Below are 26988 nucleotides of genomic sequence, written 5' to 3'. Positions count from 1 at the left end.
AGGCTAGTTGGAGTCTGTCAGCATGATCTTATACAGCAAGAGAGTTCTCAGACGAGAGTGCATATAATAGAAACATTTCATAAAATTGAAATTAAGTCAACATAAACATCTATTATTGAATAAGAAACTTTAGATGGACAGACTTCAATCTCTGCCTTTTCAAAAACCTACATTTTATCTTACTGAGGCTGTAATCCTATACATGAATGCAACTGGGCTTATTTCTGAGTAGAGATACATCGGATTGCACTGTAAGTAGTTTAGTTTCTCAATTTTTATTCAATCCTTCTTCCAAGGAGTTAAGAGTGCCGCACACCATTTTATCCTCATAACAACCTTGTAATGTAGATTAGGCTGGGAGGCAATGATGGCCTCAAGGTCACCCAAGTTAAAACAGTGAGTAGGTGTTTGAACCCATGCTTTCCTGATCAAAGTCTATCAATTCTGGTTTCTCTGGCAAGAAGTATGTCTTACTAAGCAAATGCCAATCTAAAATGAATTTTGGATAGCCCTAAAGTTCACTTCTGCAGTCATATGTAAAATCATGGCCTGGCTGTATGAAGTATTTGAAAAGTCACATCTGATGTTTTGAACTCTCCTTATTTTTAATGCTTCATTAACATTCAGTAATAGATGTGCCCTGGAGACACTGTGTAAAAAACTTCCCAACTGTTAGAGTGGTATGACAATGGAACCAATTACCTAGGGAGGTGGTGGGCTGTCCAACATTGGAGGCATTCAAGAGGCAGCTGGACAGCCATCCGTCAGGTGTGCTTTACCTTGGATTCCTGCATTGAGTAGGGTGTTGGACTCTATGGCCCTATAGGCCCCTTCCAACTCAACTATTCTATCAAATGTTTTTAGAGACTAATGATAAAACATAGGATTGACTGCTCTGTCTCAGAAAAGACTGGCAGCTTGGTACTGATTTTAGTTGGTTCATCCACTCCCCACCTGTATACTTCCTTACATAATCAAACTCTTGGGCAATGAGATACTTCTCCCTTTCAGGTGAGATGTCTGATAAGCTAAGCAGATGCCGTAAGGAGCTAACCGCAGCTATTGACAGAGCAATGGAAGATCTCTCAGTTCCTTCCCCTGCCTCCCCAGATTCCACCACTGATCAGAACTTTGACTTGCAGACAGCACAGCTGTCTTCACCCCACAATGCAGACCTCTTGAGTCACAAGGGAGAACCCACGCCTTCCGTTTATTGTCCCCAGTCCTCTTTACCAGTCTCTTCTGTTCCTGAAAAAGAGAATCCCCTCTTCAAGCCAAACCTTATTCCACTGACTATAGCCTCCAACATAACATGTACAAAACGGGAACCCCTGACAAGCAAGGAAAATACATGGCTACATCCTCCAATCTTCATGGCTGACAGGCAGTTTTTTATCAGCCCAGAAGACAATGAGAGATGGAGAAAAGGACATCTAAGGTAGGCTTTGCCTGTTACAGGCTTAATTTCTGTGTTATGAATAGCATTTGAATTTCTGTTTTGATGGCTGCTGATCTGGCATCTTGCTGATCCAAAGGGCTGATTCTAGAGTGGCTCAAGATATATATTGATAAATGAACCATTTGCCCCTTTTTAGTGATGCTCAGAACATGCTGTGTCACTCTGCTGAATGGTAGAACAGGACCTTGATAGCAGAGTGTTAGGATGCTTTTGATGGCTGTTTATGCCCCCCCCCCCGCTTCTATCTGTAAATTTCTGTCAATTGCTACTGCTGCAACTAACAGCTGCTATCCCCTCTTCTAGTCTTTTGAAAATGGCCAGGCTGCTTATGGGAGATAAGCAGGACAAGCCCTTTACAGGAAACTGATGCAAGCACGGGTTAGGAATGTTCCCTTCAAAGCTGAGGTGGCTATTAGAAGGGCAATGTGATCCAATAACCGGTGGGGAAAATACAGACTAAGTCAAACCACTGGAATGATCCCCCTGTATTATCAGGCAGTTTGTACACAGCTAGCCCTACTATTTAGGCAGAATGAGGTGGACTGCCTCAGGTTGTAGATCTGAGGCATCATGAAAGGACAGCAAACAGAATATTAGCAACATAATCTTATACACATCTACTCAGAAGTAAGTTCCACTGAATTCTGTGAGACTTACTCCCAGGTAAGTATATATGTAAGATTGTAGCCTTAGTCTGTTGGATTTTATATGAGCATGAGGCAATAATGCTAAATACTTACTTTTTTGTACCTGCGGCAGTAAAATCCATTTGACCCTCTTTTCTGTATGATGTGCTTATCACAAATTTATCTAAAAAGGAAAGCACCTTCCATATCAAGTAGGACACGAGGATTTGCTACACTTGTACCTCTACCTCTGGAATGTATTTTTGAAAAGTGGTTCTTACATTACACGGATTAACTGCTCATACTGCTCCTTTCTCTACACCCAAATGAGTCCTCAGCTAAGGGCTATTTCTCAGACATGATACTTTACCCAACACTGGTTTATGGTAAAAATCTACTCAGTAATTTCTGAAAATCATGAAAGGGTTTGTTTTGCATTATGCCACAGATCTCTTAGAAGTCACTATCTGGACTACGTAGACCACACTAGACCTTGGAATTCTTGTTTCCCCAACAATCTCCCTTGAACAATTGTAAAGTAGTGATCTTTGTAGATCCCTTTCCAAAGATCCCAAATAGGTCAGTTGCTAAGAGTTTTAAAAACAGAAAGATACAACAGATGCAAGAATACTTACTTGTTAATATGTAGGGCCACACCAATGCTCTAAACCATGTTTCAAAAAGCCAAGAAACCTACTGTTTAATGTATACTGGGGTAAGATTTTAGTACCTAGTAGATCATCCTCTTTAGAGTGTGTTTTTTATTTCTGGAAATTGGTCTTGTATTGTTCAGTTAAAAGTGCTTTTGTGATGTTTAGCAAAACTGATGAAAGGCCTGTGAAATCAGAAACAAGTATAACTGCCGGTGATGTGCCTCCACAGAGTCTGAAAGATCTTGCCAATACGAGTGGTAAGTGCTGTCTCCCCTGCTCAGTTGACATGGCTTTTTTAAAGTGGGTCTGTAAAGAGGAATAGAATTGCATGCCTATTGAAGCAGTAGGATTCTGTGTAATCATTTCTCATAATCTGGTGAGGTATCTTATTATTTCTCTGCTACTAAACAAGCAGTATATGCCCCAGACAGTACTATTTTAATGTGTTTAATGAATAGCTGTCAGAATGGCTGCATGGCTGCAAGATGTACCATAGCAAATAATTTCAACAGAAGCCAACAGATTGAACAATTGAAGGATAAGCATGCATGCACAGCCTTGAGGTATGACCTTTGCACTTGGGAGACAATTGCATATGACTGGGAAGGATGAGGATTGGCTAACCTTTGGGGGCCCAATATGATTGATCTGGTGAATATTGGGGGGGGGAAAGGATATGTACCCTGATCCTGGTACTGTCCCAGCTCCACAATGGGGATGCAGATTCTTCTCCCACACACACACACACCAGATGCCATCTAGTGGGAGGGAGAGGGAGAAATTTGCATCCTGAACTTGTATGAGCCCTCTGAGAAGAGCAATGGGATTTGTTAAAAAACAAAACTAATGCCAAATTGCCATAGGCGGCGGGGGGGGGGGGAAGACAGGCATAAAAAAAGGCTTGGATAGTTTGTAGCCCACAGGTTAGCCATCCATGTCTAGCCATTAGATTACAGTGGCCTGATTAGCATGCATTATTAAGAATCTTCCCATTATTAGCTACTTGCATTCAATCCATCAGCAAACATTTAAGATAAAGTAATAATAGAATAAACCTGAGAGTGGTGGATTCTCGAACAGTACCGTTAGAAAAAGGCTAGTACTTACACTTTACATGTTGGGCAAATGAAAAGCAGCAGGAATATTATATTAACAATTGGAAATATTAACGATTGTGTTGTATTAACAATTAGAAGTAATTTTTATTGCGCTTTCTGGCTGGGCAACCTGGGTTGTTTATATTGAAAATCTCTCTGTGTATCAACCTGTGCAGCTATCTGGGGGCAGGACTTATATGTTGTATTCGTTTTTACATTGAAGACAACTCAGCTGTTTGGTCAGCAGAGAGGCTACACAGCAAAACGGATTTGGAGAATGAACTCCATCAAATGTCTAAGCTTTCAAGTGAACTGTTTCCTCCAGATGAAGCCTCAGTGCTGGATCTGAGTGCGAGGACCAGTTTCAGAAAGGTCCTGGAGCATACCTTAGAGGATGAAGCAATTATTGAAACACTGCTGGATATGGAAGAGGATTACAAACCAAACAGCTCCACCTTGCAGCAGCTGCACTAGAGAGGCTGGTGTAAGGTGTGAGCTATTTAAGATTTGATAATTAACACTTCTGAACCATGGAAACTTTGGCAAATAATCCTGTCTGTTACGAGATGCACTATTAAAGTAAGTGATTTACAATAGTGTGATGTTAAGAGTATTTTCCCCACAGACCACTAAACAGTGAACATCATTTGGGCCATGATCAGGAAAAATGAGTATTACATCTCAGATATTTTCCTTGGACTTTCATGATACAATGTCTCTATAATGTATGTGACAGGTCAGATATTAAGTAACTGCTTATGTAGTCATGGTTTTCCACATTTGTCAAACACTGGAATGGTACAAGTCCTATTATCTATATTATGGCAAAACTGGCTTAGATTAAAGCTTTTAGCTGGCTTATCTTGTAAAGCTCATTCATAAGAGGACAGTATGAGGTATTGCAAAAGCATGATTTGAGAAGTGAATAACTACTAAGTGAACATTTAGAATTACTGGAGCTGCTACTTCATGCGTTTATCATCTGCTACAGCACAGAAATCTCTTTACACTCCCCTCAAGAACAAGCTTACAATCCACCACGGTAAGAGCTGCTTCATATCACACAGGACAAAATATGCACACCATCACTACTGAAGAGCAGCCCAAGAGTTTATTTGCCATAAACATGGAGACACTAAGCTGCTGTACCCATCTCCCAGTACCCCAGCCATATATTTGTGATACACTATTTTTGCTTTTCAAGCTTTTGTGTTTGGGTGCTTGTTACTGTCTTGATAAAGGGAAGCATCATTATTAGTAAAGAAATCTTATCTTGATGCTGGAGTCAAATTCAGTTGCTGCTTAAAAAGGATTTTATAATGTTAAAAGTAGCTTCCACACAAGAATAAAATTGGGAGGAAGTGTCTGTCTTACAAGTCAAGAACAACATGAAAGTCTTCTGAAGTTTACTACTAAATATTTTATAGCTAATTCTAAATACAAATGTACTGTTGCAGTAAGAGAGACCTGGACATAGATGAACATAGGTAACAGGATACTTAGAGCCTCACTGGCCTGGCCAGATGCAGCTATTCCAAAAAGAGATGTGCATACTTCCTCTCACAGTACTAGCTACTGTATGTGACTAGAGCTGGACCAGAGTCCCGTTTCATTGATACAAATTATCTTGTTTCTTAAAGACACAAGAACAGTGAAAGGCTTCCTTCATTGTTCTCATGCATAAAAACATAACCCAACCAGTGGTAGGCCTAGGCCACATGTTACTCTGAAAAGTTAATATTCCAAACTTTTACATTCTGGCCAACTTCAGATTGAGTACTGCTTCAGCAGTCTTTTCTCTACTGTGCCACTTTACTGTCACACTATAACAACTGACCGACAGCCATTACTTTAGCTGATAAACAAGAACATTTTATTCAGTCAACCTAGTTTCCTAGCATTATGAATTTGAGGAATGTGCATTGTCTTTTGGTTATACATACAAGCCTCCAAAGAGCACTGGAATATAATTCACAAAGTACCTTAGGTCATGCATATTGGGAGACTTTAGACGATTGTTCCCTGAGGGAGCAACAAGGGCAAGAGCTCAAGCTTGTCTTCCAAAGACAAACAATGTCTTAATAAAAAGGGATTTCCCTTGATTCTAGATCATATCCTACTAACATTTCAGTCAAACTCTTAGGACGAAAGACATCTAACCACACATAGATCTAGTGCTCATGCCAACTAATGTCAAAGTGTACCAACTGTCCTTTTAAAATATCCAAATCAGTGTTTAGTTACTGATCAAGAAGACCAGACCCTCTACCTGCAACTGTTCACTTAGGGGGCAGGAAAAAGACTGGCTCTAGAGAGGACAAGTTGCTTCTAGTCCAGCTACCAGCCACGTCTTTCTTCTTAAAAGAACCTGCCTTCTAGTGGACAGAGGAGAGCAGCTTAGTCTCTGGACCACTGGATTGCAATAAGTAGGGAGAACAATCTTTGGAAGCTCCTCCTATCTAAACTGAAGTCTAATAATAATTATGCACATGTAGCAAGGCTGAGCCCTGGCAGTGAGAGGGAGGCTTCAGGGATTGAATCCTATGTCAGTATGTTGATAATATACTCTGAACTAGACTTGATGTTTCTAGAGAAATAGTTGATAGTGTTAAAATCTGCAAGAACCCACTCAATTTCAAGTTGTCCTGAGCTTATGTTACTTCCAATAAGTTTGTTCAATGACTACAAGTTCAGTAGCTTGCCTTCTGACCTGACATATCCTGTCAGCAGCTGCCAAACCAGAACTCCAATGTGACTCAAAAGGCATCAGAAGAGACATCAGAAGCAACACTCTCTCCTGCAGCTCTATAGCTCACAGAGGTTCTGATCCATCTTTATTCTGGCCATCAGTAAGAATACACTATAGATAAATAAACACAAAATGATTTAATGCCAACCATATGTAGTGGCTCAGAACATGGATGTCTGCAGTTCTTCCTTAAACATGCCTTCAAAGCGGAGATCTTTCGCCATAAGTTCCTCTTCAACATCTTCGAGTGCCCACTGATGATCAGTCAGTTCTAGAGCCTCCCATTCTGTCTGCAATGACAAAGAAAGAACATTGACACAGCCAGTAGAAGTGTACTAACTACTTACGTTCCCTCTTGGAACCCTTACTTGAGAAATCTTGCTCAACATTCTGCCTTAATTTATTCATGGTAGTTTAGACTGTGAATTTTGAAGAACAGCACTGACGTTTATGACTGAAATGTATCTGAGCATTCCCCGGCTGGGTGTAGAAGAGTGATCAGCTTGCAGCAGGGACTGGAGTTATAACATGCATGAGGAAGCAATGAGGCTGTAGAAAATAATGTGGGCTGATGTGTTTGGGGCAAGGCAAAGTTCTTATGGTTAGCAATTGTCTAAACTACTAAACAGAGATCACTGGGTATTCCAGGCTGGTATATCCATCGCCGCTAGTGCCTAACATTCTACAAGTAAGGGTGTTTTCTGGAGATCACTCTTTTCTTTTCCTGCACAACTGTTCACAGAAGCATAGCTCAAACTGTATGACTCTACTTAGGCAGTTTGAAACATTAGTGTCTTATTTTTTTAGAACTGACTAGTTCTATAAAACAAATTATTTGTTCAGCATATTTCCATTTTGTCCCCAATAAGTACATCACATCCTTTATTGTTTGTGGTCATTGACCGGCCATACAGGTACAAGTATTTAAATACAGAAAGGCAAAAGATTACATATAAACAAGTAAACAATGCATAAGTATATCTTCTTTGCGCAGGTCACCAACTAGGATGTGAGATACAGGTTTTCAAACTTTCTACCAACTAGGATGCGAGATATAGGTTTTCAGTCTTTCTACCTTTATCAACTTGTCTATGCATAACGATAGGTGTTTCTTATTAGTAATGATGAGCAAGCTGCCTTTCGGGGAAGCTTCACCATTACTGATCTTCTGATCTTAAAAGCTTCCTGACAATCTTCCAATGAACCCTAGAGCTTTATGAAAAAATTTCAATAGAACAATGGTTTCCAATCTCGTAAGCTAGAGAATTCTTTAACATACATTCCTAACAGGTATTTTTCAGCTATTTCCCCCCGTATATTCAAGAAATAGGAGCAAGGCTATATGAAATTTCAGGGGCCTGTTTCTGCTGTTGGAACTGTAGTCTCATACCTTGAATGCTTTATTAGTATCTGCAGGCATGGCCATTGCTGCCCCTGTCATCTGCTCCTGCATTACTCTGGACTGATCCGCAGCTGCAAACAAACATGAAAGAGTGACTCACATTACAACAACAGCACTAAGAGCATCAAAGGGGGGGATAATTTGAGCAGTTCAGTGCTGTGGTAGACAGCAAGGTATCTCCCTAGTTTTGTATAAATTAAGCAGAAAAAGTATGAGGCCAACAATCAAGCAGATGTAACTTTCTTCAGCCTTAATGACAACAAGCCTTTTGTCTATTTAGTATTGGTAAAATATATTGCTATTTACTAATATTAGTAACCAGGTCAGAATTCATAAGAAACTCTATAGTAAATACAATGGATAAGTCTACCAGCAGCAAAGGACTATCTATGAGAAAATACCTAAGGAATTTTACTTCTGTTCCAAAAAGAGGTTGATGGGATACTGTTTAATTCTTGCCATCTAATTACTTGAATTAAGGCCACTGAACTGAGCTACAAGCAAGCATCCACCTGAACCCATACAGTTTCTGCTCAAGCAAGCGTGGGGAATCTCCAGCCCACAAGTCTAATTAGGCCTGCGAGGCCATTTTGGCCAAACCATGTTCACCTGTTTTGAAACCCCAGCTATCAGCTGATTGTCAAAGATCAAAGCACACCACTCTCTGCAAGCACAGACACTCAGCTGATTGTCAGTGCTTGGAGAGTCCTGCACAGCCAAAATGTCGTCAATGAGGTAGGACTAGCTACACTAGGGAGTTTCCTTTCGGGAACTCTCTAACGCAGCCAAGGGAAGGGAGCAGCTTAATTACAGGGAGCTTCTTTGAAGGCATGCTTGGAGCTGAAAGCAGGTCTACAAAGGAGGTTGTTGTAACAGACAATCAGCTGACTGACATGAGGTGACTAACAGGTTGGTGGTCTCTCCCACCTATCAAACCTGGCCCACTGAGGTGGGAGAGATATGACTGCCAGCCAGATCCAGTTCCCCCCTCTTGTGCTAAAGGTATGAGACTCAAAATGGAATAACTGAGGGGGAGTAGTCATTTAACCATAGCTGACGATTCACTACCCCAAGTATTACTCTAATTTTACATTAATAGCAATATCTTACCATTATCTTGGCCAAGAATGAGAGTATAAATGCTTCGAAGTCCAAACACGTTTAGAAAATACCAAGAAGCAGAGCTTACCCTAAAAAAAAAAGAAATTAGGTGTCAACTAAACGCACAAATGCCCAATTCCCAACATTGCAGTAACTTTCACAGTTTTAGATAGTCAAACATTGCCTGGAGCACAGTGAAGGACTCTTACCAGGATGCATCCAAAGTAAGTAACTCGATACCCTGCTGTAACATCGGTTTAAAACGAAGTGTCAAAGGAAAGGGGACTTTTGCTGTTAAAATTTAAAAAAAAAACCTCATCACAAACAATTCACCAATGTACACAGTGCCTTACAGGATAATATAAGCAAAGACAGATCTCTCTCACAATGAGCATAAAACTATTTTCCCAACTGTCAAAATTCCAAAAAGGTCAGACAGAAAAGAGAGAAGACAGAGTAAGCACATTATCAGGCTTTTTCCAGTTTTATTTATTTGTTTGTTTGTTTATTTCACTTGTATACCACCCCATAGCCGAAGCTCTCTGGGCAGTTTACAGCAATCAAAAACATTAGATTAGTTAAGATTAGGACTAGGGGTTAAGACAAGGGTTTCACAGATAAACTGGATCTGAGGAGATATTCTCCTGGGAGGATATTTTAGGCATAAGAGGCAGAGAAGAGTTTACCCTAAATGTAGAAGTGGATAAGAGTCAGGGCTGGGATTAGCTAAGGGGTTTCATGGGGACTGAGGAAGGGGTCAGAGAGAAGAAAGTTGGAGATGCAACAGAGTAAGGCAAACCCCAAAATGTGCAGAGAAATGTATTTATTGAAGTGCTTCAGAAAATTTGAAATGCTGGACACTTTTTGAGACTCCCTCAGAAGAAAAAGTCAGTTCAAGACTGTTGCATGCGATGTTTTCTCCTTGAGACAGTGCCTGCCAGATGAACAGAGCACAAACCATAGAAGGAAAGGGCTGTAGCTCAGGGTACAGCACATGCTTTGCACATAGAAGTTCCCAGGTTCAGTCCCTAGAATGTCCAAGCATGGCTGTTTGAAACCCTGGAATGCTGCTTGTCTGATTTGGTTTAAAGCAGCTTCCTCTGAAGCTGCCCTATGAGGCAGCAAAACAACAACTAGAGAATGTGATATTCATCTCTTTCATTTAAGCCATTTTAGAAGTGAAATAGGTGGGTGAAAAAATGAAGCTTCATCTGTTTCTGTTTAGCCACAACTGGTGTGACAATCACCAATGGGGAAATGTATAAGCCACTCCTGTGACAGAGTACACAAAACTCAGCTAATAAAAATGCTGACTGAGTTTGGGATTTTAGAAGAATTAACATCTGCAGCTAAATGACACAGCTTGATGCTTGGTTCCCAGCCATCTAATTTCCTATTTAAAGTGTGGTTCTTGCTCTCTGTGAGACAAATATTATTCCAAACAATCTGCACACCAGAACCTTCTCTCCCTGCTGAATAAGAGATGGTAATCCCACATTGTAACGTAGATATATGCAGCAACTACTATAGCATGCTGCAAGGGACCAGTTTGGCATTCAATTCAAAATAGGACTGTAACTTCAAACAAGTTGCCTGTATGAAATAAGTAGGAAAACTAGTTGAGAGGGAACGCTTGATGGTAGCAGAATTGTCCTTTAAAGAGTTTGGATTGCTTTCTTTGTTTCACACACACACACACACAAATGTCTGCTGAGCAAAGTCTTGCATCGCAATACAGATTCAGCCCAAGCTGGCCAAATTCTTTCAAGAAAAACTTTTGTATATGATTACATAATGTCACTGTGACATCAAGGAATGAATGTCAAGCTTGCCCCTCCAATCTTTGCCTTATATACAGCTACAAGAAATCCAAAGAAAAAACTGTAGAAACCAGGGTCCTGGACTAGACAGACCTCTTATCTGATCTAATAATGCACTCTAGAATGCCCTTCCCTCTTTCATAGTTGAAGCTTCATCTGAAGCAACGGATGAATGTCTTCTAAATAAGTCTTTTTGCCTGGGCCTTCCCTGACACATAACATAAGAAGAGCCTGCTGGATCAGGCCATAAGATTGGACCCTGCTATTACTAGATTTCTGCTTTTATTATACTATTTTAATGTTTTTATTTTTGTCCACCACTTACTATTAAAAATCTCTGAAATGTTTTTAAATTTAAAAAATTATGCAATTCATATATTCTTGCTTAATAAAGAGCCATAAGAAACCAGGATGGCCCAGGAAGAAATTAGGCAGATAACATGGTATGAAGCGCCATTATTGGATGTGGAGGGAAAAAACAAGCATTATGAATTACAGGAGAGCCAGTGTGGTGTAGTGGTTAAGGTGTTGGACCACGACCTGGGAGACCAGGGTTTGAATCCCCACATAGCCATGAAGCTCACTGGGTGACCTTGGGCCAGTCGCTGCCTCTCAGCCTCAGAGGAAGGCAATGGTAAACCACCTCTGAATACCACTTACCATGAAAACCCTATTCATACGGTCACCCATAAGTTGGAATCAACTTGAAGACAGTCCATTTTTTTTCATGAATTACAGACCTGCTGGTCACATTGTGGAAAAGTCAAATGAGTGTCTCATAGGATAAAGATTACTATGTTAATGTTATTGGTGATTAATGGCAAAAGATGATATATTGGTTTTAATGTGCATAGTATTTTCACAAATTTCCTTTGAAATAGTGTGTGGACTAAATTCCAGAGGGGAAGCTGGGTTAACCTGTTGCAGCAAGGAAAGAACCCAGTGGCATAAGATATCATAGGCCAAAGTCCACTCCATTAGATGCATGAGATGACTGTCTAAGTGGGTAAGTACAGAGCAACAACAGAGCAAAAAAAGAATTATTTTTTAAAAAACAAAGAGGCAAAAAGATAACACAATGTTTGAGATATAATTAGGTGTCAACATTACTATGAAGAACACAAGTCAATACAAGATCCAATCAGCATAGAAGTGACCCACTATTGATGGTGAACAGGCATAGCAAGAATAATAGTGCACTGTAAACACACAAGATTTTAAATTTTATCTTTATTGTTTTTAGATTTTTAATGCCTACGTATTGTATGCCTATGTTGTATGTCGCCAGAGCGGCTGGGCAGCCAGCCAGATGGGCGACTAATAAATTCAATAAATAAACAAATAAACAAGAGGGAGAAATATTTTCAGGAATGAGATAAACCACTCCCAGTCTCATACAGAGTCAAAGCTCATGATATCCAACGCTGTGGCCTCAGTGTAAGGAAAGCCACTACTCCCTTTTTATAGACTGAAGACTGGAAATAGTGACTAGTTCAAGGCCACTATGTCTCAGACTACACTCAATAAATAAGAGGAAGGCAAGATCTCTGGGAAGATGCATTAGTGTTGCAAAGTGACCCAAGGCTTCCAGACCCACAAATTTAGATTCCTAAACTGACACTCACTTGTGACAAAACCAGAGAAAGTCATGTTGATCCAGCCACCAATCAGAATCATAGGCAGCACATTTGTTACGTTCCCTTTCATCATATCAGTCAGCATAGTAGGATCTGCAAGGAAAATACAATTCAAGTGACCATACAACAGACACTGTCTAAGCCCTTGGATTTTTGAAATGTCTTGGTGTACTAATGTAAAAACAACAAAGGCAACCTCCTTAGCATGATCACTCTGGTTTAGTCTTCAGTATTTAATTTGCTATTGCAGAATGGTTGTTGACTTTAGGCATATCTGGGTTCCAATGTTCTTAACTATACAGTACATATCCCGGGCCCCACAGTACAGGATTAATCTCTTCTCAATAGACTTCATGTGCTCCTCTCACATCTTTTGCTTTAAAGACATGAAAAAATCACATCATTTTCCAAAAAAATGTAACAGCCCTGCAACAAGCGCTGCATTCTTAAAGCCAGAATTTGACATTGCAGCTGCCTTGTTCCCAGCAACATTTCCATTCAGGAGCTGGGAACATAACACAATACCGTCTTCAGCAAAATCAAAAATTCCTAGCAATCATACATGATCTCATTCCAAATAACATGAGCAGGAAGATATCCAAAAACAATCAGCTGACAAAGCAATGTACAACATTTAAAAAACAATCTGCCAGAGGGAGCTTCAAGCAACAGACTGCATTTGAAAGCAATCACAGCTCTAGTACTGTATGTAGTTTTTAAGCCAGAACATAACAGAAATAGAGGCAAACCCCTGGGACATCCAGATTGATCTTACAATATAATGAAATAAAAGAATTATGACATGCAACAGATTTTCTTTTTTATGAGGATGCCAGGTAGTCTTCAAAGCAACCAAACGATATGTTCCTATTACTGCTCTATTGCTCATGTTTTAGAATATAACAAACTCATGATAAAAATGAACAACCCTCTCAGGAAGGCTTCTTACTTACCTGTCATTGGAGAAGGTGGAACTACCTTCCTTTTAGTTTTCTTAAAGAATCCATCATCTGGATTATTGAAATAATACTTCCGTGTCAGGAAGGACTGAAAAAGAAAAAAAGCAAATTCTATCAAAGGAAGCAGACACAGGGCTTCAATGTTAAATGCAGTTTACTTCTCTGTAAAAGAGTTGGTGAAGCTGGTGGCTGACATTTGCACTTCAAACTATCTTCTCTGTTTTACCAAGTGCTTACAGATTTCACACAAAAGAGTGGCAATACATATCTGGTCCTAATTTATTAGAAGTTCCTTACCCCCATCACACAAGTTTCTCAAGTATCTTTTTATCTAGATCCTTGTGGCATAGTTTAGACACTCATGATTTACACAGAGGTGCAGCCAAACATTTTTACAGATAATCATGTTAGACGTTTATTGAAAGTTCCATGGCAATATAAGTAATTTTCTCATTCCTATAATAGCGATAAGAGTCAAAGAAATAAAATTATACTGAAAACCCTATGATGCTCCCATAAAGAGCTATCTACTAAAAAACTTACAACAGAAAGTATGTGGTGGAATATTTATTTATTATTTATTGAATTTATTAGTCGCCCATCTGGCTGGTTATCCAGCCACTCTGGGCGACGTACAAAATAGACATACAAATACATTAGACATTAAAAATCTGAAAACAATTATGATAAAATCTAGCCCACCCCAAAATCCTGCCTGAAGAGCCAGGTCTTCAAGGCCCGGTGGAAGCTCATCATAGAAGAGGCATGGCGGAGATCATTTGGCAGGGAGTTCCACAGGGTAGTGGCCACAATTGAAAAAGCCCTCTCCCTAGTCCTCACCAGTCTGGCTGTTTTGACTGATGGGATGGAGAGAAGGTCTTTTGAGGCTGATCTTGTTGGGTGGCCTAGCTGATGATGCTGAAGGCGCTCCTTCAGACAGACTGGGCCGAAACCGTGTAGGAATTAAAAGGTCAAAACCAACACCTTGAATTGGGCCTGGCAAGCAACTGGTAACCAATGCAACTCTTTTAGCACTGGAATGATGTGATCTCGCCGACGGCTGCCTTTAATCAGGCACGCTGCCGCGTTCTGTACCAGTTGCAGCTTCTGGACCGTTTTCAAGGGTAGCCCCATGTAGAGCGCATTGCAGTAGTCTAGGCGAGAGGAGACCAGGGCATGTACCACTTATGGGAGCAGATGATTGGGAAGGTAGGGGCGTAACTTCCGTATCAGATGGAGTTGACACAGTGCTGCCTGGCTCACAGCCGAAACCTGAGCTTCCATGGACAGTTGGGAGTCAATGACCCCCCAGGCTGCGGACCTGGTCTTTCAGGGGCAATTGTACCCCATTGAGCACCAGGTCAACATCCCCCAACCTTCTCTTGTCTCCCACGAACAGTACCTCGGTTTTGTCAGGGTTCAGCTTCAGCTTATTCCTTCCCATCCAGCCACTCACCGACTCCAGGCACTTGGACAGGGTTTCTACAGCCAACCTCAGTGAAGATTTGAATGACAGAGCTGCGTATCATCTGCATACTGGTGACACTGCAGCCCAAATCTCCTGATGATAGCCCCCAGCGGCTTTATATAGATGTTAATAAATCAAAGTAGATCTCCAAGGGGCACATTTAGACAGAGGCTGAAGTTGGATCATCATGCGACTATACAAGTTTTGATGTATTGATGACACGCAGCTCTACTTCTCCTTTACATCTTCTTCAGGTGAGGCAGTCGACGTGCTGAACCGTTGCCTGGCTGCGACAATGGACTGGATGAGAACTAACAAACTGAGACTCAATCCTGACAAGACTGAGATGCTGTTGGTGGATGGTTTCTCTGATCGGATGGTGGATATATACCCTGTCCTGGATGGGGTTACACTCCCCCTAAAGGAACAGGTGCGTAGTCTGGGAGTCATCTTAGACTCTTCCCTCACACTTGAGGCTCATGTAGCCTCGGTGGCCCGGAATGCGTTCTACCAACTTCGGTTGGTAGCCCAGCTACGTCCCTATCTGAGTAAGGAGGATCTCACATCAGTGGTACATGCTATGGTAACCTTGCGTCTGGACTACTGCAATGCGCTTTACGTAGGGCTACCTTTGAAGACGATTCGGAAGCTACAGCTAGTGCAAAATGCAGCGGCCAGACTGCTAACAAGAACTAAGCGGTCTGAGCATATAACACCTGTGCTAGCCCGTTTGCACTGGCTTCCAATATGCTTCCGGGCCAGATTCAAAGTGTTGGTACTTACCTATAAAGCCTTACACGGCACGGGACCACAATATCTGTTGGAACGCCTCTCCCGCTATGAACCGGCCCGTACACTACGATCTACTACGAAGGCCCTCCTCCAGGTTCCGACTCATAGGGAAGCCCGGAGAGTGGTGACAAGATCTAGGGCCTTCTCAGTGGTGGCCCCCGAACTATGGAATGGTCGCCTTGAGGAGGTGCGCCTGGCGCCGACACTATCATCTTTTCGGCGCCAGGTTAAAACCTTTCTCTTCTCTGAGGCATTTTAATTCCTGTTAATTCTAAATTATTATATTTTGATTTTAGACTGTACAGTTTTTTGTACAGTTTTGTATTGTGATATACTGTATTGTGTTATTTTTATTGTATTTTTAATGTTCACCGCCCAGAGAGCTGTTGCTAGTCGGGCGGTATATAAGCTTAATAAAATAAAATAAAAAATCTACTAGCTTGTGCCTGTTATAGGCCACTTTAATTTGACAGGTTATTTTTTTCCTTAGATTGTCAGGATGCCCCACATTCATTCTAGCCATTAAAACCTGTACAGATGCCTCCCCTCCATTCTGGCTTCTGTGATGAATATCAGCACCTTCTGGTTCAAGCATGCTTGATCTCAGTAACCATATTTTAAAGCAGTAGCAGATCCAATTTTCCCACATGGCAGCATAAGAACAGACTACATTCCAAATCTTGCAGCAATTAAGACTTCCCCTTCCTCCATTCTTTTTTTTAAAACACCCCAATGTAACATGTGGATATTTTCAGACAAATGGAAGCATACCTGCTTCGGAATGTACTTTCCATTTTCTCTGAGAACTCTGCTTCGAATTAGAACTTGGCTGGAAGAAAGAAAGCCATTATTGTATATATGAAATACAAGAGAATGAGAAAGACAGAAAGATAACCCTGCATAAGCACTGCATGTTACATTCATGCAAAATACAAGAGTTGATAAGTTAACGTTTACATAGTTATTTTTCAAATAAAAATCTATCACTTTCCATAGTATTGAGCATGATTTTAGGATTAAACAAGAGCTGATTTGGGAACTAACACTAGATTTCAAACTAATAAAGGCAACAAGTTTTATTCCCTGCCACAGATAGCTGCTTCATATAGTGCTTTTTGATACACAGAAATTGTGTGTGAAGAAAACATAAGGATGTTCATCAGTATCTGAAGGGCGCAGCACGTATGAAACAGACTACAATTTGGGGGGAGCTAGTTTTTGGTGTTGGCCAGAAATCTGGGTAGCAAAGTACAAATAGTCTAATATATGCATTGGCTACTCAATCCATGGATTTGCTGTGTGAAAACATAGTATACATACATTTTTCTATATTGAAATTATCTTCATATTGGAAAACCATAAAGAACTGAGTAGTCACATGCCATGCCATAATCCGCTTGAAAAGCCCAGTTATATTCAACTAGATTAGCTTTAGAGCTTTTAGTAAGTGTTTTCTTATCCTCTTTCACTATCACCACATTTCATCTCATCTATGTGATCAGTAACAATCTGAAGGAAGATCAATAAACATTTGCAGAAGAAAATCTGGAAAACATGTACATACATACATCTACATAAACATAGAAGTCAAAATCTAAAATGCTAAAAAAATCAAAATATAATTTTAAAATCTGAGTATTACAAACATTTTGGTGTAAATTTTAGTACACAGTCATCTATTTTTTTTTCAGGTTAAAGATGATAACACTGTGGATTTTCATCAGCTCAGTTGACAGGATCCACTGGCTAGGTTCCACTTTTCCTAGCCTGACTTGTGTATTTTTCTTACTAATCTACAAAGACTAGGCTTGACCATCCTAAAATACCCCAACCGCACCTGCCATGTGGACATGAAGGAGCACTCCCAAATACATACATAGCAAGAGCCAATCTGAAACATAATACAATCCATCTACTGAAGCTCAGCAAGCCAATTTAAAAACATACCTTAGCACAAGATGCTACCATCACATTATGTCATCCAGCTCTATAGTTTTTAATTATTATAAGAAACAATATCCAATGTTTAGTTGCAAGCATCTCTTACCTGTCAGACACTTGCTCCTGAGTGAGTTTTTTATCACTTTGGAGCAGGATAGACACATAGTGGCGAATCATGCCCACAAAGAAGGTTATGAAAACAATGGGAAGCACCACCCATAGTCGAATATTAGAGTCCAGCAACAGCTCTGGCTCACTCATTGTTTAAATTCAATTCTGGTCATGCACATCAGTTTCAGTCTTTAATAGCTAGGGGGAACAAAGAGTAGCAGCTGATAAGTCAAACAGAAATTTCTAATTATCACTGGGCCAGCTAATATGTTGCTAGCCAAGTTTTCTTTATTTTAAAGATACTTTTCCTGTCCCAGACTGCCAGTTGCCCAGAACATATCAACGTTTCTAACTCCATCACACGAATCCCTCCTTACACTCAACTGTCCCTTATGTCTATAAAAAAAAGTTACAAGGCAGCCACAGTTGATAATGAAAAAAGATATGACACGGAGGGGGGATTACGAAAGCTTTGAGTATTAATCCTCATTTGCCTCCAGGAAAGCCTAAAGGCTGGAGAATTTGTCACTCTGGAGGATTTGTTACAGGCAGTGATGTTAGAGGCAAGGGAGAAGACAAGAAGAAATACCCTTAACAGTAGGCAACGCTTCGCCTGAGCAAGAGCTCGGCCCCATGACCAATTTTTAATGCCAGGGCGCAACTCTGCGGCAGAGGAAATAATGAATAAGAGACAGACCCGCTTGCCACCTAGTAGGACTGGGTTAATAGGCGACTTACAAATGTAAAATAAATAAAGGGTCTTCCCCTTTCCATGAAGAAATCACAGCCGGCTTTCATGCACCTGGAATTCAGCCGCAGAGCTTCCAGGCTACACGGGCTTAAAAGCCCCGGCACCTTTTTCCTTCAAACTTCACCCCCGGTGGGGAGAAATTCTACGCGCCTACCTCAGCAGCCTGAGCTTCCCCCTCAAGTAGAGAGGAAAGACAAAGAAGTCTGACCAACTTTCCACTACAGCCGCGCGACCCCGTCGCCGCTTCTACCTTCGCAACACCACCCTGGTCCACCTTCACCCTTCCGGGAATGATGCCTGATTCGTTTGCAAAGCGCCGGGCTGGAGGAGCGTCACGTGTACGATGAGGTCATCGCGACGCGCCCCGAGTTGGCGCTTGGCGGAATCATTTGAAAGAGGAGGAAAGCGCGCAGACCGGTAGGTGGGTGAGGGAGCGTGTTAGTGTTGTGCTAACTGCGCCTCATTTGTGAGAGCTGAGCAGATAGGATGGGAGTGCTGCCGCGTCTGTTAGGTCCCGTGTCAGAGGGGGAGGAAAGAGATTTCATTTGTTCGCAATGGTTGTGTCTCACTTGTTAGCGCTGTAATCCTCAATGAAGTCATCAGGGTTTACTTCTGAGCAGACATGGCTAGGATTGCACTGTAAACAGAACTAGGCCAGGGTTCCACTTGAGCAGCCACTGAGCGGACGAGTTGTGCTTATGCTCGATCCTGTACCAGTTGCTACGTAATCCTAGGTTTGCTTACCCAGGAGCAGGCCTCAGCTATCCCAAGGCTACAATCCTGTGTATACTACTTAGTGGGCAGTAAACCGTTAACCACGGTGGGGCTTACTTTTGAGTAAGTGTGTATAGGATTGAATTACACAAGATTCTTGAAAGTGGGGGTGTGTGGATATCCATTTCTGTATTGGCCCTCAACTGTGCTTCAGCTATAGTTTTAGATATGAAAACAGCATGCTCGTGTTGCATGCAAGTCAATGGAGCAAGTTCACAGTTTAGTAGCCACATCATAAGTCCCTGTTGGCCTTATCTGAGAAACCACAGAGGTCAACATGGATAGGAGTGGAGAGTCATACAGGAGAGGGGGGAATCTTCCAAAGCATTGTGGGAGATGGTGTTGGGGTTGAAGGGGGGAGTTGGCAAACATTGCTTCCTCTCCCCTTTCTGCCAGTGGAAACTGTTGGAAGTGAGGCAAGAGCAACTCCTGTTTTGTTCTTTTGTTTATGTTCCAGAAGGGAGATAGGGTCCTCCAGATGGCTAGGCTTGATTACCTTTACCTGTGATGCTCTGACTGACTTCCTTCCACATTTTAAGGGAAGCTTATCTGCCCATCCTCCTTCCGCCCTTTTGGGTCAGCTCTTCTCTTCTCCGACTGCCTGGGAGAGAGGAGACACCTTTGTCTCTGCTCTCTCTCTCCTAGCTATGAGGGTAACTCCCAAGGCTGGGCGTTACACCTCCAACTTAGTTAGTTAGAACTAGGTATGCCTTTCTATCTACTATGTATTTCTATAAATAAAGTAGCTTTTCTTATTTTACTAAGTCTTAAGTCTCAGTGATCTCAATGTAAGGTAAAAGCCTGCTTTCTTAGGTAAATGCGTGCACACTGGCTCACATGCATTTCAGACTGCTGTTACTCTCTGCTTAACTAATTTACACCACAACAGAAATATCCTTTAGATTGGAGAGCCTTCTGAGAACGGGAGGGAGAGAGGGTAGGCATAGCAGCCATCCCATCTTGTTTGTTGAGGAAAAGGGCAAGACTCAATGTGGAAAGCTGTATCCTTCCTCCCCAAATCATGTTCGGTGTGGAGGAAAGTTTGGTATGGAAGAAAGTGTGTGTGGTGGGGGTTAGGATTCATGAGCTTTTTGGGCTCAGAAAGATTTAAAAGTTAAAAACTGCAGAATAAAAATAATGCACAATAAATGTGACATGTCCACTAATTGTGATTTTGTATCCAATGTGTTGATGAAAGTGTATCTAGGTACCCATATGCCTAGAAAAGGCAATTAAACTGCTGATCTGCCACTTGTTATCTAGTATCAGTATGGTCTGCTGTGATAAGCTGCTTACTGTTTCACCAAATTATTGAGATGGTGCCTTTTGTCATTCAGATATATTCTTGTAAATAAGGCATCTTTCATACAGGCCACATTGCCATTTTTGGAGTACAGTTGTGTCTTCATAATTTCTCTTTGTTGCCAGATTATTAGCACAATCTCAAAATAAATGCAACTAGCTTCTAATTGTTTCCTTTCCCCCCACCCCTTGTAATAGGCTGCCTGTTGCCATGTTTTCAAAACGGAAATTGTTCAAAGCTGATGCCAATGGAGAAAATCTGATAGAAGAGTTACCAAGTATGTAAAGCAAGAATCTTTCCTGTCATCATTGTCTTTTTTTTTTTTTAGTATTGCCCAGTGCAACAAGAACATGCAGAGAGCTGTTCTCTGTGGTCTTTTCCCACTGGAATAGTTTTTTCTCGATAGTTACAAGCACTGAATATATGAAACTGGCTATGGGCTCACAGAGAGAAATTCCAAAGGAGAAATGTCTGTACATCATAAATTTGAAAATGTGATCCCATAAGTGTGGTAATCTGGTTTTGGTCATGTAATGCCATCTATGATGGACAGTAGGGAATGAAATTCTACATTTTATACAGAGTCTATGCATATGCTCGCCATGGTTAATATTCCATTCTCTTCAGATGAGTGCCAGCTCCCCTCCTGAGCTAGAAGCTGTGGAATTTCACTGTGCTCTAGAAACACAGTGTGACAAAGTAGATCTCCATCTCTAAGCTTAAGTTTGGATTTAGAAGGAAAGTGGGGGATTTTCTCAGTAGCCACACTATATGTTGGCCTCAGAATTGCAGTGTAACAGTAGGGATAATCTTCCACTTGCTTCCCAGCTTCAGAGGAGACCTGGGATTTATCTGTATTTCTAAGGCCTCCAAAGTGTTTTGAAAGTGTGATGTAACTGGGAACAATCTCCCAACATCTTCCTATACTCCACAGTCTAAAGGAGGTCTGGAGCTTGTCTGTGTCTCATAGTACTTCCAAGTATCTGGAGCCCCTGTGCTTTCTGGAGATGATCCCGGTTAGAACATAAGAACATAAGAAGAGCCTGCTGGATCAGGCCAGTGGCCCATCTAGTCCAGCATCCTGTTCTCACAGTGGCCAACCAGGTGCCTGGGGGAAGCCCGCAAGCAGGACCCGAGTGCAAGAACACTCTCCCCTCCTGAGGCTTCCGGCAACTGGTTTTCAGAAGCATGCTGCCTCTGACTAGGGTGGCAGAGCACAGCCATCATGGCTAGTAGCCATTGATAGCCCTGTCCTCCATGAATTTGTCTAATCTTCGTTTAAAGCCATCCAAGCTGGTGGCCATTACTCCATCTTGTGGGAGCAAATTCCATAGTTTAACTATGCGCTGAGTAAAGAAGTACTTCCTTTTGTCTGTCCTGAATCTTCCAACATTCAGCTTCTTTGAATGTCCACGAGTTCTAGTATTATGAGAGAGGGAGAAGAACTTTTTTCTATCCACTTTCTCAATGCCATGCATAATTTTATACACTTCTATCATGTCTCCTCTGACCCGCCTTTTCTCTAAACTAAAAAGCCCCAAATGCTGCAACCTTTCCTCGTAAGGGAGTCGCTCCATCCCCTTGATCATTCTGGTTGCCCTCTTCTGAACCTTTTCCAACTCTATAATATCCTTTTTGAGATGAGGCGACTAGAACTGTACACAGTATTCCAAATGCGGCCGCAACCATCCTCTCTTCAGCTTGAGAAGAGGGCTGGGGCTCTTCACAGAATCATAAAATCTTCCATGTTGCACTTTTCTTTGGAGGCAGTCTTAGTACCTCAGAAGCACAGCATAACAGAGATTTGGTTCAGCCTTCTTCCTGAGCTTGGAACTGGGAATTGTTCCCGATTTGTACTTCAGGCACTGGTGAAACACAGTGTGAGTCAGGTACCTTGGCTGGCTATCAAACTATATAATGTTCCACAATTCTAACATGAAGGTTTCAAAGGACGGTCATACTAGAGAGAATCAAACATTTTAGTGCAGTAGCACATCTAAGCCCCACTGATTTCATCTTAACTCTTTTCAGTATATGAATCATGTCCAGTGATATTACGATTTGGATTGAAATCTACAAACCACTTACTCAAATGCTTTGTGGGTTGTAGCCTTTATAACAAGGATGGGAAACCAGATTTTTTTTTTACTCCAGCTTCCATCAGCCCCAGTCAACATAGCTAATGGCAGAGATGGTGGGTGCTGAAGTCCAGTAACATCTGGAGGGCCACATGTTCTCCAACCCTACTTTATATTCTTCTTCCTCTATAGAGACTATTACAATCTCTCAAACATTGTTCTAAGTTAGAATATATAGTCCATTGGTTTTGTCTTCCAAAGGACCTCAAATGCTGACAAATTTCATGACATTAAGGTTAATTTTTAATTTAGTTATTTGTATTAAGAAACATGGCTCACATGTATGACATTCATTACTCATGCTAGTAACTTTTCCATCTTAGAAACAAAAAAATCTCGGGTCCCTGGTAAGAAAAAGTCGATTTCCAAAGATGGAGTTATAGAGAACAACAGTATTTTTGGGCAGTTCCTCAAGACAGGAGGGATTATACTGAAATCTGGAGAACGACAGAATGAAATAGGTACAGACTGTTATGATATGCTTCCTTGGCAGGTGGTATATCAAAACTGATATTTTGAACACTGATTGTAACTCTAATCCTGGTTGCATCTGTGAACAATTCTGGTGATGTGCTCAGTTTATTCTTGATTGCTGAAGCTTAATAAAAGACTATATAAGAGTGTGCCCAGACTAGCAGGGCTCTGTGTGTATATGTCATTTGCTGCTGATGTTTGTGGAAGGCGGGGGGGACCATGCTACGCAGCAACTTCTTATCTCACAGTTAATGTTCTACTCTTTTTTTTATGTTAAAGCGGATCCCCCATTAAATAAATTGAATTTATCCTATTTCACCTCTCATTGGGTGCTTTCACATGTCATAGTAAGCCATGATTAATCGTTTTTCATGAACTTGGATCAATCCTGCTTTGCTCTCCAAATGGCTGTCCTTTACTTAGTGTTAGGTCCAAATTAAGGATTGTGTTTGTTTCATTCCAAACAAACCACAATCTGAAACCAAGGTTTGTTCTTGGCTTACAGTCATGGATTGTTTGAGTGAAACAAACCATAATTCCTAGTTCAGCCATAATACTAAGACAAGGATTGTGGTTTGTTTGCTCCCACTCACTAACAGGGAGGAGCAGTCTCTGCATTCACAGTAACTTAACCATGGCTTACCATGATGTGCACATGTAACTATTATCTATGCCTTGTCATTTTCCTTTCTAAATTATGGGGGGTTGCCAATACATAAACTTGCCTAGATACTGTGTTATTTTTCTGCGCTAATTTCTTTCACTAATAACTCACCCTAGCTACTTGATAACTCTAGATCCTAGCCATTTCACTATAAAGTCTTCTCCTTTTTTCTGTGCATCACATTTATTATGTGTGCTTGTGTGCTTGTAATGATTGTAATAACCAAAGTGTTCTGTGAGTCGGTGTTTGGAAGGAAACAGTTCTGGGAAACATCAGCAGAAAATTGAAGTTAAGGGCAGCAGCTATTTTGCGATCCCTTGTTGTATGTTTGTTTCACACTTTAGTTTCCTGTGGCATTATTTTAGAAAGTTTACAGCTAATATTAGAGTAGTTATGCAAACTCAAAATTTGTTCAGAAAAACAAATTTGAGCCAGCAATACCAGGAGCAAGAAATGCATACCTATGGAATACGTGCGGTTAAGTGCTGCAACAGCACAGGACAATGAAAGCCACCAGGAATGCTGAATTGGTTGTTCTCTTCGATGTTTGGTCCATGAGCGGTAGACCCCGATGAAGCCGGGGGCTTCTGGGAGAACAGCATACAGGTGGTTTTCTGGACACTGGGCAGAAGGAATGTTCCTGTTCTCATTTTTAACCAGCTCATGCAGGTTCTTGCTTCTGTTTCAAAATGTTTCCAAGCCTGTACAGCTAGCAATTTGCCAGCCATGTATAATGACTTTCTCAGCACTTGATAGCCCCTCTGGCTTTGCAGACAGCAAAAGAAAGAAGATTATCAAACTTCTGGTAGGTTACCATGTGTGGCTGGTGGGCTGCATTTAGCTTGGTGAGTCACAAGTTGTACAGGCTTGCTGTATTTCCACACTGACTTTGCTAATGAAAAGTGCAATCTACAAATAGTAGTAACAGAGAAGCCGAAGAGCAGGCTATCTGACAGAGAAGTAACTACTTTCTGCTGGAATAAGCTCTCTTGTATTTAAGATGGACTGTCCACATGGTTTGTCTAAGGTGGGGTATGTGCATGTGCATTCATTAAGTGATTGTTTTTTTTAAGTCCCTTATTGTCTTCTTATTTTGTGGACAGAAGTAGTATTTTTAATTGGCTTGACACTTTCATGTTCTTGGCACCTATCATTATTGCTGTGATATTGTAGGGTTCCCATGTTTTCACTGACAGATGTTCTGTGCCTTTAACAGTTTTAGAATAGGGAGAAGTTCAACAGGGGCAGCTTTTCCCTCACTTTTTCTTGTTAGGCTGCCTTTAGCAGCTGCATGACAAACAGAAATTCAGTGGATGAAGTTCTTCCCAGCATGTAGATGCAGCAATAAGAAAAGCTTCACCTGCTGGTTTTCTACTTGCAATTTTTTTAAAAAAAAAATATTTTATTGATTAAACATCACATAACAATAACAAAAGAAGAAACAAACAAACAACATCAAAAATCCATGGTGTGCCGAGCAAATATGATTTTCAGTGTTCACATGAAAAGACCAAAAACAAAGGCATGTAACTAGATCAACCTACTAGCCAGAATTTCTTTGGAATTTTGTCTAACCAAAAGGATTTCTGTGGTAATGGAGGCAATATCATCACATCTTTCTGCACCGCATTTATAATAAAAGGATGCCAAACATCCTCAAAGGTCTCTCATCTTCATGCCCCTCAAGAACCAATTTCTCTCAGTCAATTTTTCTGCTAAAGCTAAAGGCCACACTTTCTCCCACCATCCTGTTATTGTAAAGGGGGAGGAGTATTTCCAATGATGTGCTGTTTCAACCCTGGCTGCTGCAAGAAGGAACAAAATGAGTTTTTATGAGTAAGGTTCATAAGCTTAGGCAAATCCTTAATTTGTATTTAATTTGTAATTGGATAAGCTGAAGCACAATCGAGAAAATTTCCTGAAACACCCACACCAAAAGGCTTGGACCACAGGGCATCACTGCCACATATGAATGAAACTCCCTCTCAACCCACATCCCCTCCAACAGTTAGGTGATAAAGAAGTATTAATCTGGTGTAATTTGACAGGTGTACAATACCACCTATAAATCAACTGTTTTTAAAGACTAGTTAACGATTTTCTTTTTAAAGAGTTTTGTTTTTAATATGTTTTACACACATTTTTAATGGTTTTTATCATGTTTGCCGCCCTGGCCTCCTTTTGAGAGGAAAGGTGGGGTATGAATTTAATAAATAAATACATAAAATTTGGGCATCGTTTCTCACATTCTAGCAGAGACTGTTTTCAGGTTACTGCAAGCAGCGTTCTAAGTTCCTTCCAAATTTTCTAACCCAAGATACTTGCACAATTGTTAAAGATAGCAGAGCTCTGCCAGAAATGTATTCATTTGATTTCACCTTTTTACCATTGCAGCCCCACTGTCTTCTCTACCTCTATGCCAAGGAATGTTTTGCCAGGTGGATTTCTAGCAGCAGCTAGTGGTGGGTGAGGAGGTGGCAGATTCAGAATGTTATGATGCGAGCATGACAGCGTTTGGTCCTCTTAGTTGTTTTTGGGGTCAAGATTTAATTTTGGAGATTCATTTTTGCTGTTATTTGGACTACAGCATATTTTTGTTAGACACTGTTGTGAAGTGTGTGGGGATTGCTTAATTGTATATTTATTGAGATGTTTTCATTAGTTTGTTGTTTATTATTATTGTTTGGCTACTTATATACTGTGTATATTTATATTTCTTTGTTGTATTATTTCTCTGTTGTACACCGCCCAGAGAGCTATGCTAGTCAGGCGGTATAGAAATTTAACAAATAAATAATAATTGACACTTTTTCCTTAGCTGTGGATGGAGCAATTTTCCAGAAGAAGTTGCATCAAGCACTGAGGAAGCACCCATCTTACCCACAGGTATGAACCTGGTGTTATTTGATGTCTTTGAAAGTGAAATCGGCTGATAAATAGTTTCTAATCCCCCAAACTGGGAGGAAGAAAACAATTCACTGTAGAACAAAAATGATAAAACTTTGTTCTTCAGGCTCCGCAGGCCTCTGGCCACTACCACCCCTCTCTGAGACACACACGCACACTTCC

At 40.9% G+C, this 26988-nt stretch overlaps 3 protein-coding genes across 9 annotated transcripts in view; 2 read left to right on the top strand and 1 right to left on the bottom strand.

The window, feature by feature from the left end:
* The first annotated feature begins 732 nt into the window (after positions 1–732).
* On the top strand, positions 733–4853 carry C3H3orf62 (chromosome 3 C3orf62 homolog). 2 transcript variants are annotated; one of them, XR_009761446.1, is made up of 4 exons: positions 733–1438; positions 2904–2995; positions 4059–4414; positions 4827–4853. XR_009761446.1 is itself a non-coding variant. In XM_061617761.1 (3 exons), exons 1-3 carry the CDS (start codon positions 990–992, stop codon positions 4307–4309), a joined length of 792 nt encoding a protein of 263 aa, XP_061473745.1. In that variant the 5' UTR covers positions 733–989; the 3' UTR covers positions 4310–4665. The 2 variants fall into 2 exon arrangements, 1 of the variants encoding a protein (XP_061473745.1); XM_061617761.1 differs by lacking the exon at positions 4827–4853 and having other exon boundaries at positions 4059–4665.
* On the bottom strand, positions 2342–18949 carry EMC3 (ER membrane protein complex subunit 3). Of its 5 annotated transcripts, XM_061617764.1 has the most exons (10): positions 18554–18949; positions 17811–18013; positions 16535–16592; positions 13498–13591; positions 12533–12637; positions 9297–9378; positions 9097–9176; positions 7975–8057; positions 6733–6874; positions 2342–3044 (listed from the first exon to the last, which is right to left on the bottom strand). In XM_061617764.1, exons 2-9 carry the CDS (start codon positions 17963–17965, stop codon positions 6746–6748), a joined length of 786 nt encoding a protein of 261 aa, XP_061473748.1. In that variant the 5' UTR covers positions 17966–18013; positions 18554–18949; the 3' UTR covers positions 2342–3044; positions 6733–6745. The 5 variants fall into 5 exon arrangements, with proteins under 5 accessions (XP_061473748.1, XP_061473749.1, XP_061473750.1 ...); XM_061617765.1 differs by lacking the exon at positions 2342–3044 and having other exon boundaries at positions 6634–6874; positions 18618–18949; XM_061617766.1 differs by lacking the exon at positions 2342–3044 and having other exon boundaries at positions 6634–6874; positions 18721–18949.
* FANCD2 (FA complementation group D2) overlaps positions 18699–26988 on the top strand; it is a 60668-nt gene continuing 52378 nt past the window's right edge. Inside the window, exons 1-4 of one of the 2 annotated variants that reach the window (XM_061617759.1) lie at positions 18699–18983; positions 20841–20920; positions 23105–23242; positions 26738–26805. In XM_061617759.1, coding sequence (XP_061473743.1) covers positions 18910–18983; positions 20841–20920; positions 23105–23242; positions 26738–26805 — 360 coding nt within the window. In that variant the 5' untranslated portion in view covers positions 18699–18909. Of the gene's footprint in view, positions 18984–19003; positions 19404–20840; positions 20921–23104; positions 23243–26737; positions 26806–26988 lie in introns of those variants that run through there. The other variant, XM_061617760.1, reaches the window with a different exon arrangement.

Source organism: Rhineura floridana, chromosome 3, assembly GCF_030035675.1.
Source record: "Rhineura floridana isolate rRhiFlo1 chromosome 3, rRhiFlo1.hap2, whole genome shotgun sequence".
Lineage (NCBI taxonomy): Eukaryota > Metazoa > Chordata > Lepidosauria > Squamata > Rhineuridae > Rhineura > Rhineura floridana.
Note: the sequence above shows the minus strand (reverse complement) of the source record. Positions and strands in the feature narration are given on the sequence as shown.

Coding starts and splice junctions, on each gene's coding strand:
- C3H3orf62 (XM_061617761.1), top strand. CDS start 990: ATGAGATACTTCTCCCTTTCAGGTGAGATGTCTGATAAGCTAAGCAGA. Junction 1,439..2,903: donor TGGAGAAAAGGACATCTAAG/GTAGGCTTTGCC, acceptor TGTGATGTTTAG/CAAAACTGATGAAAGGCCTG. Junction 2,996..4,058: donor AGATCTTGCCAATACGAGTG/GTAAGTGCTGTC, acceptor TTTACATTGAAG/ACAACTCAGCTGTTTGGTCA.
- EMC3 (XM_061617764.1), bottom strand. CDS start 17,965: ATGAGTGAGCCAGAGCTGTTGCTGGACTCTAATATTCGACTATGGGTG. Junction 9,177..9,296: donor CTTACTTTGGATGCATCCTG/GTAAGAGTCCTT, acceptor TTTTTTTTTTAG/GGTAAGCTCTGCTTCTTGGT. Junction 6,875..7,974: donor ATACTAATAAAGCATTCAAG/GTATGAGACTAC, acceptor TTGTCATTGCAG/ACAGAATGGGAGGCTCTAGA.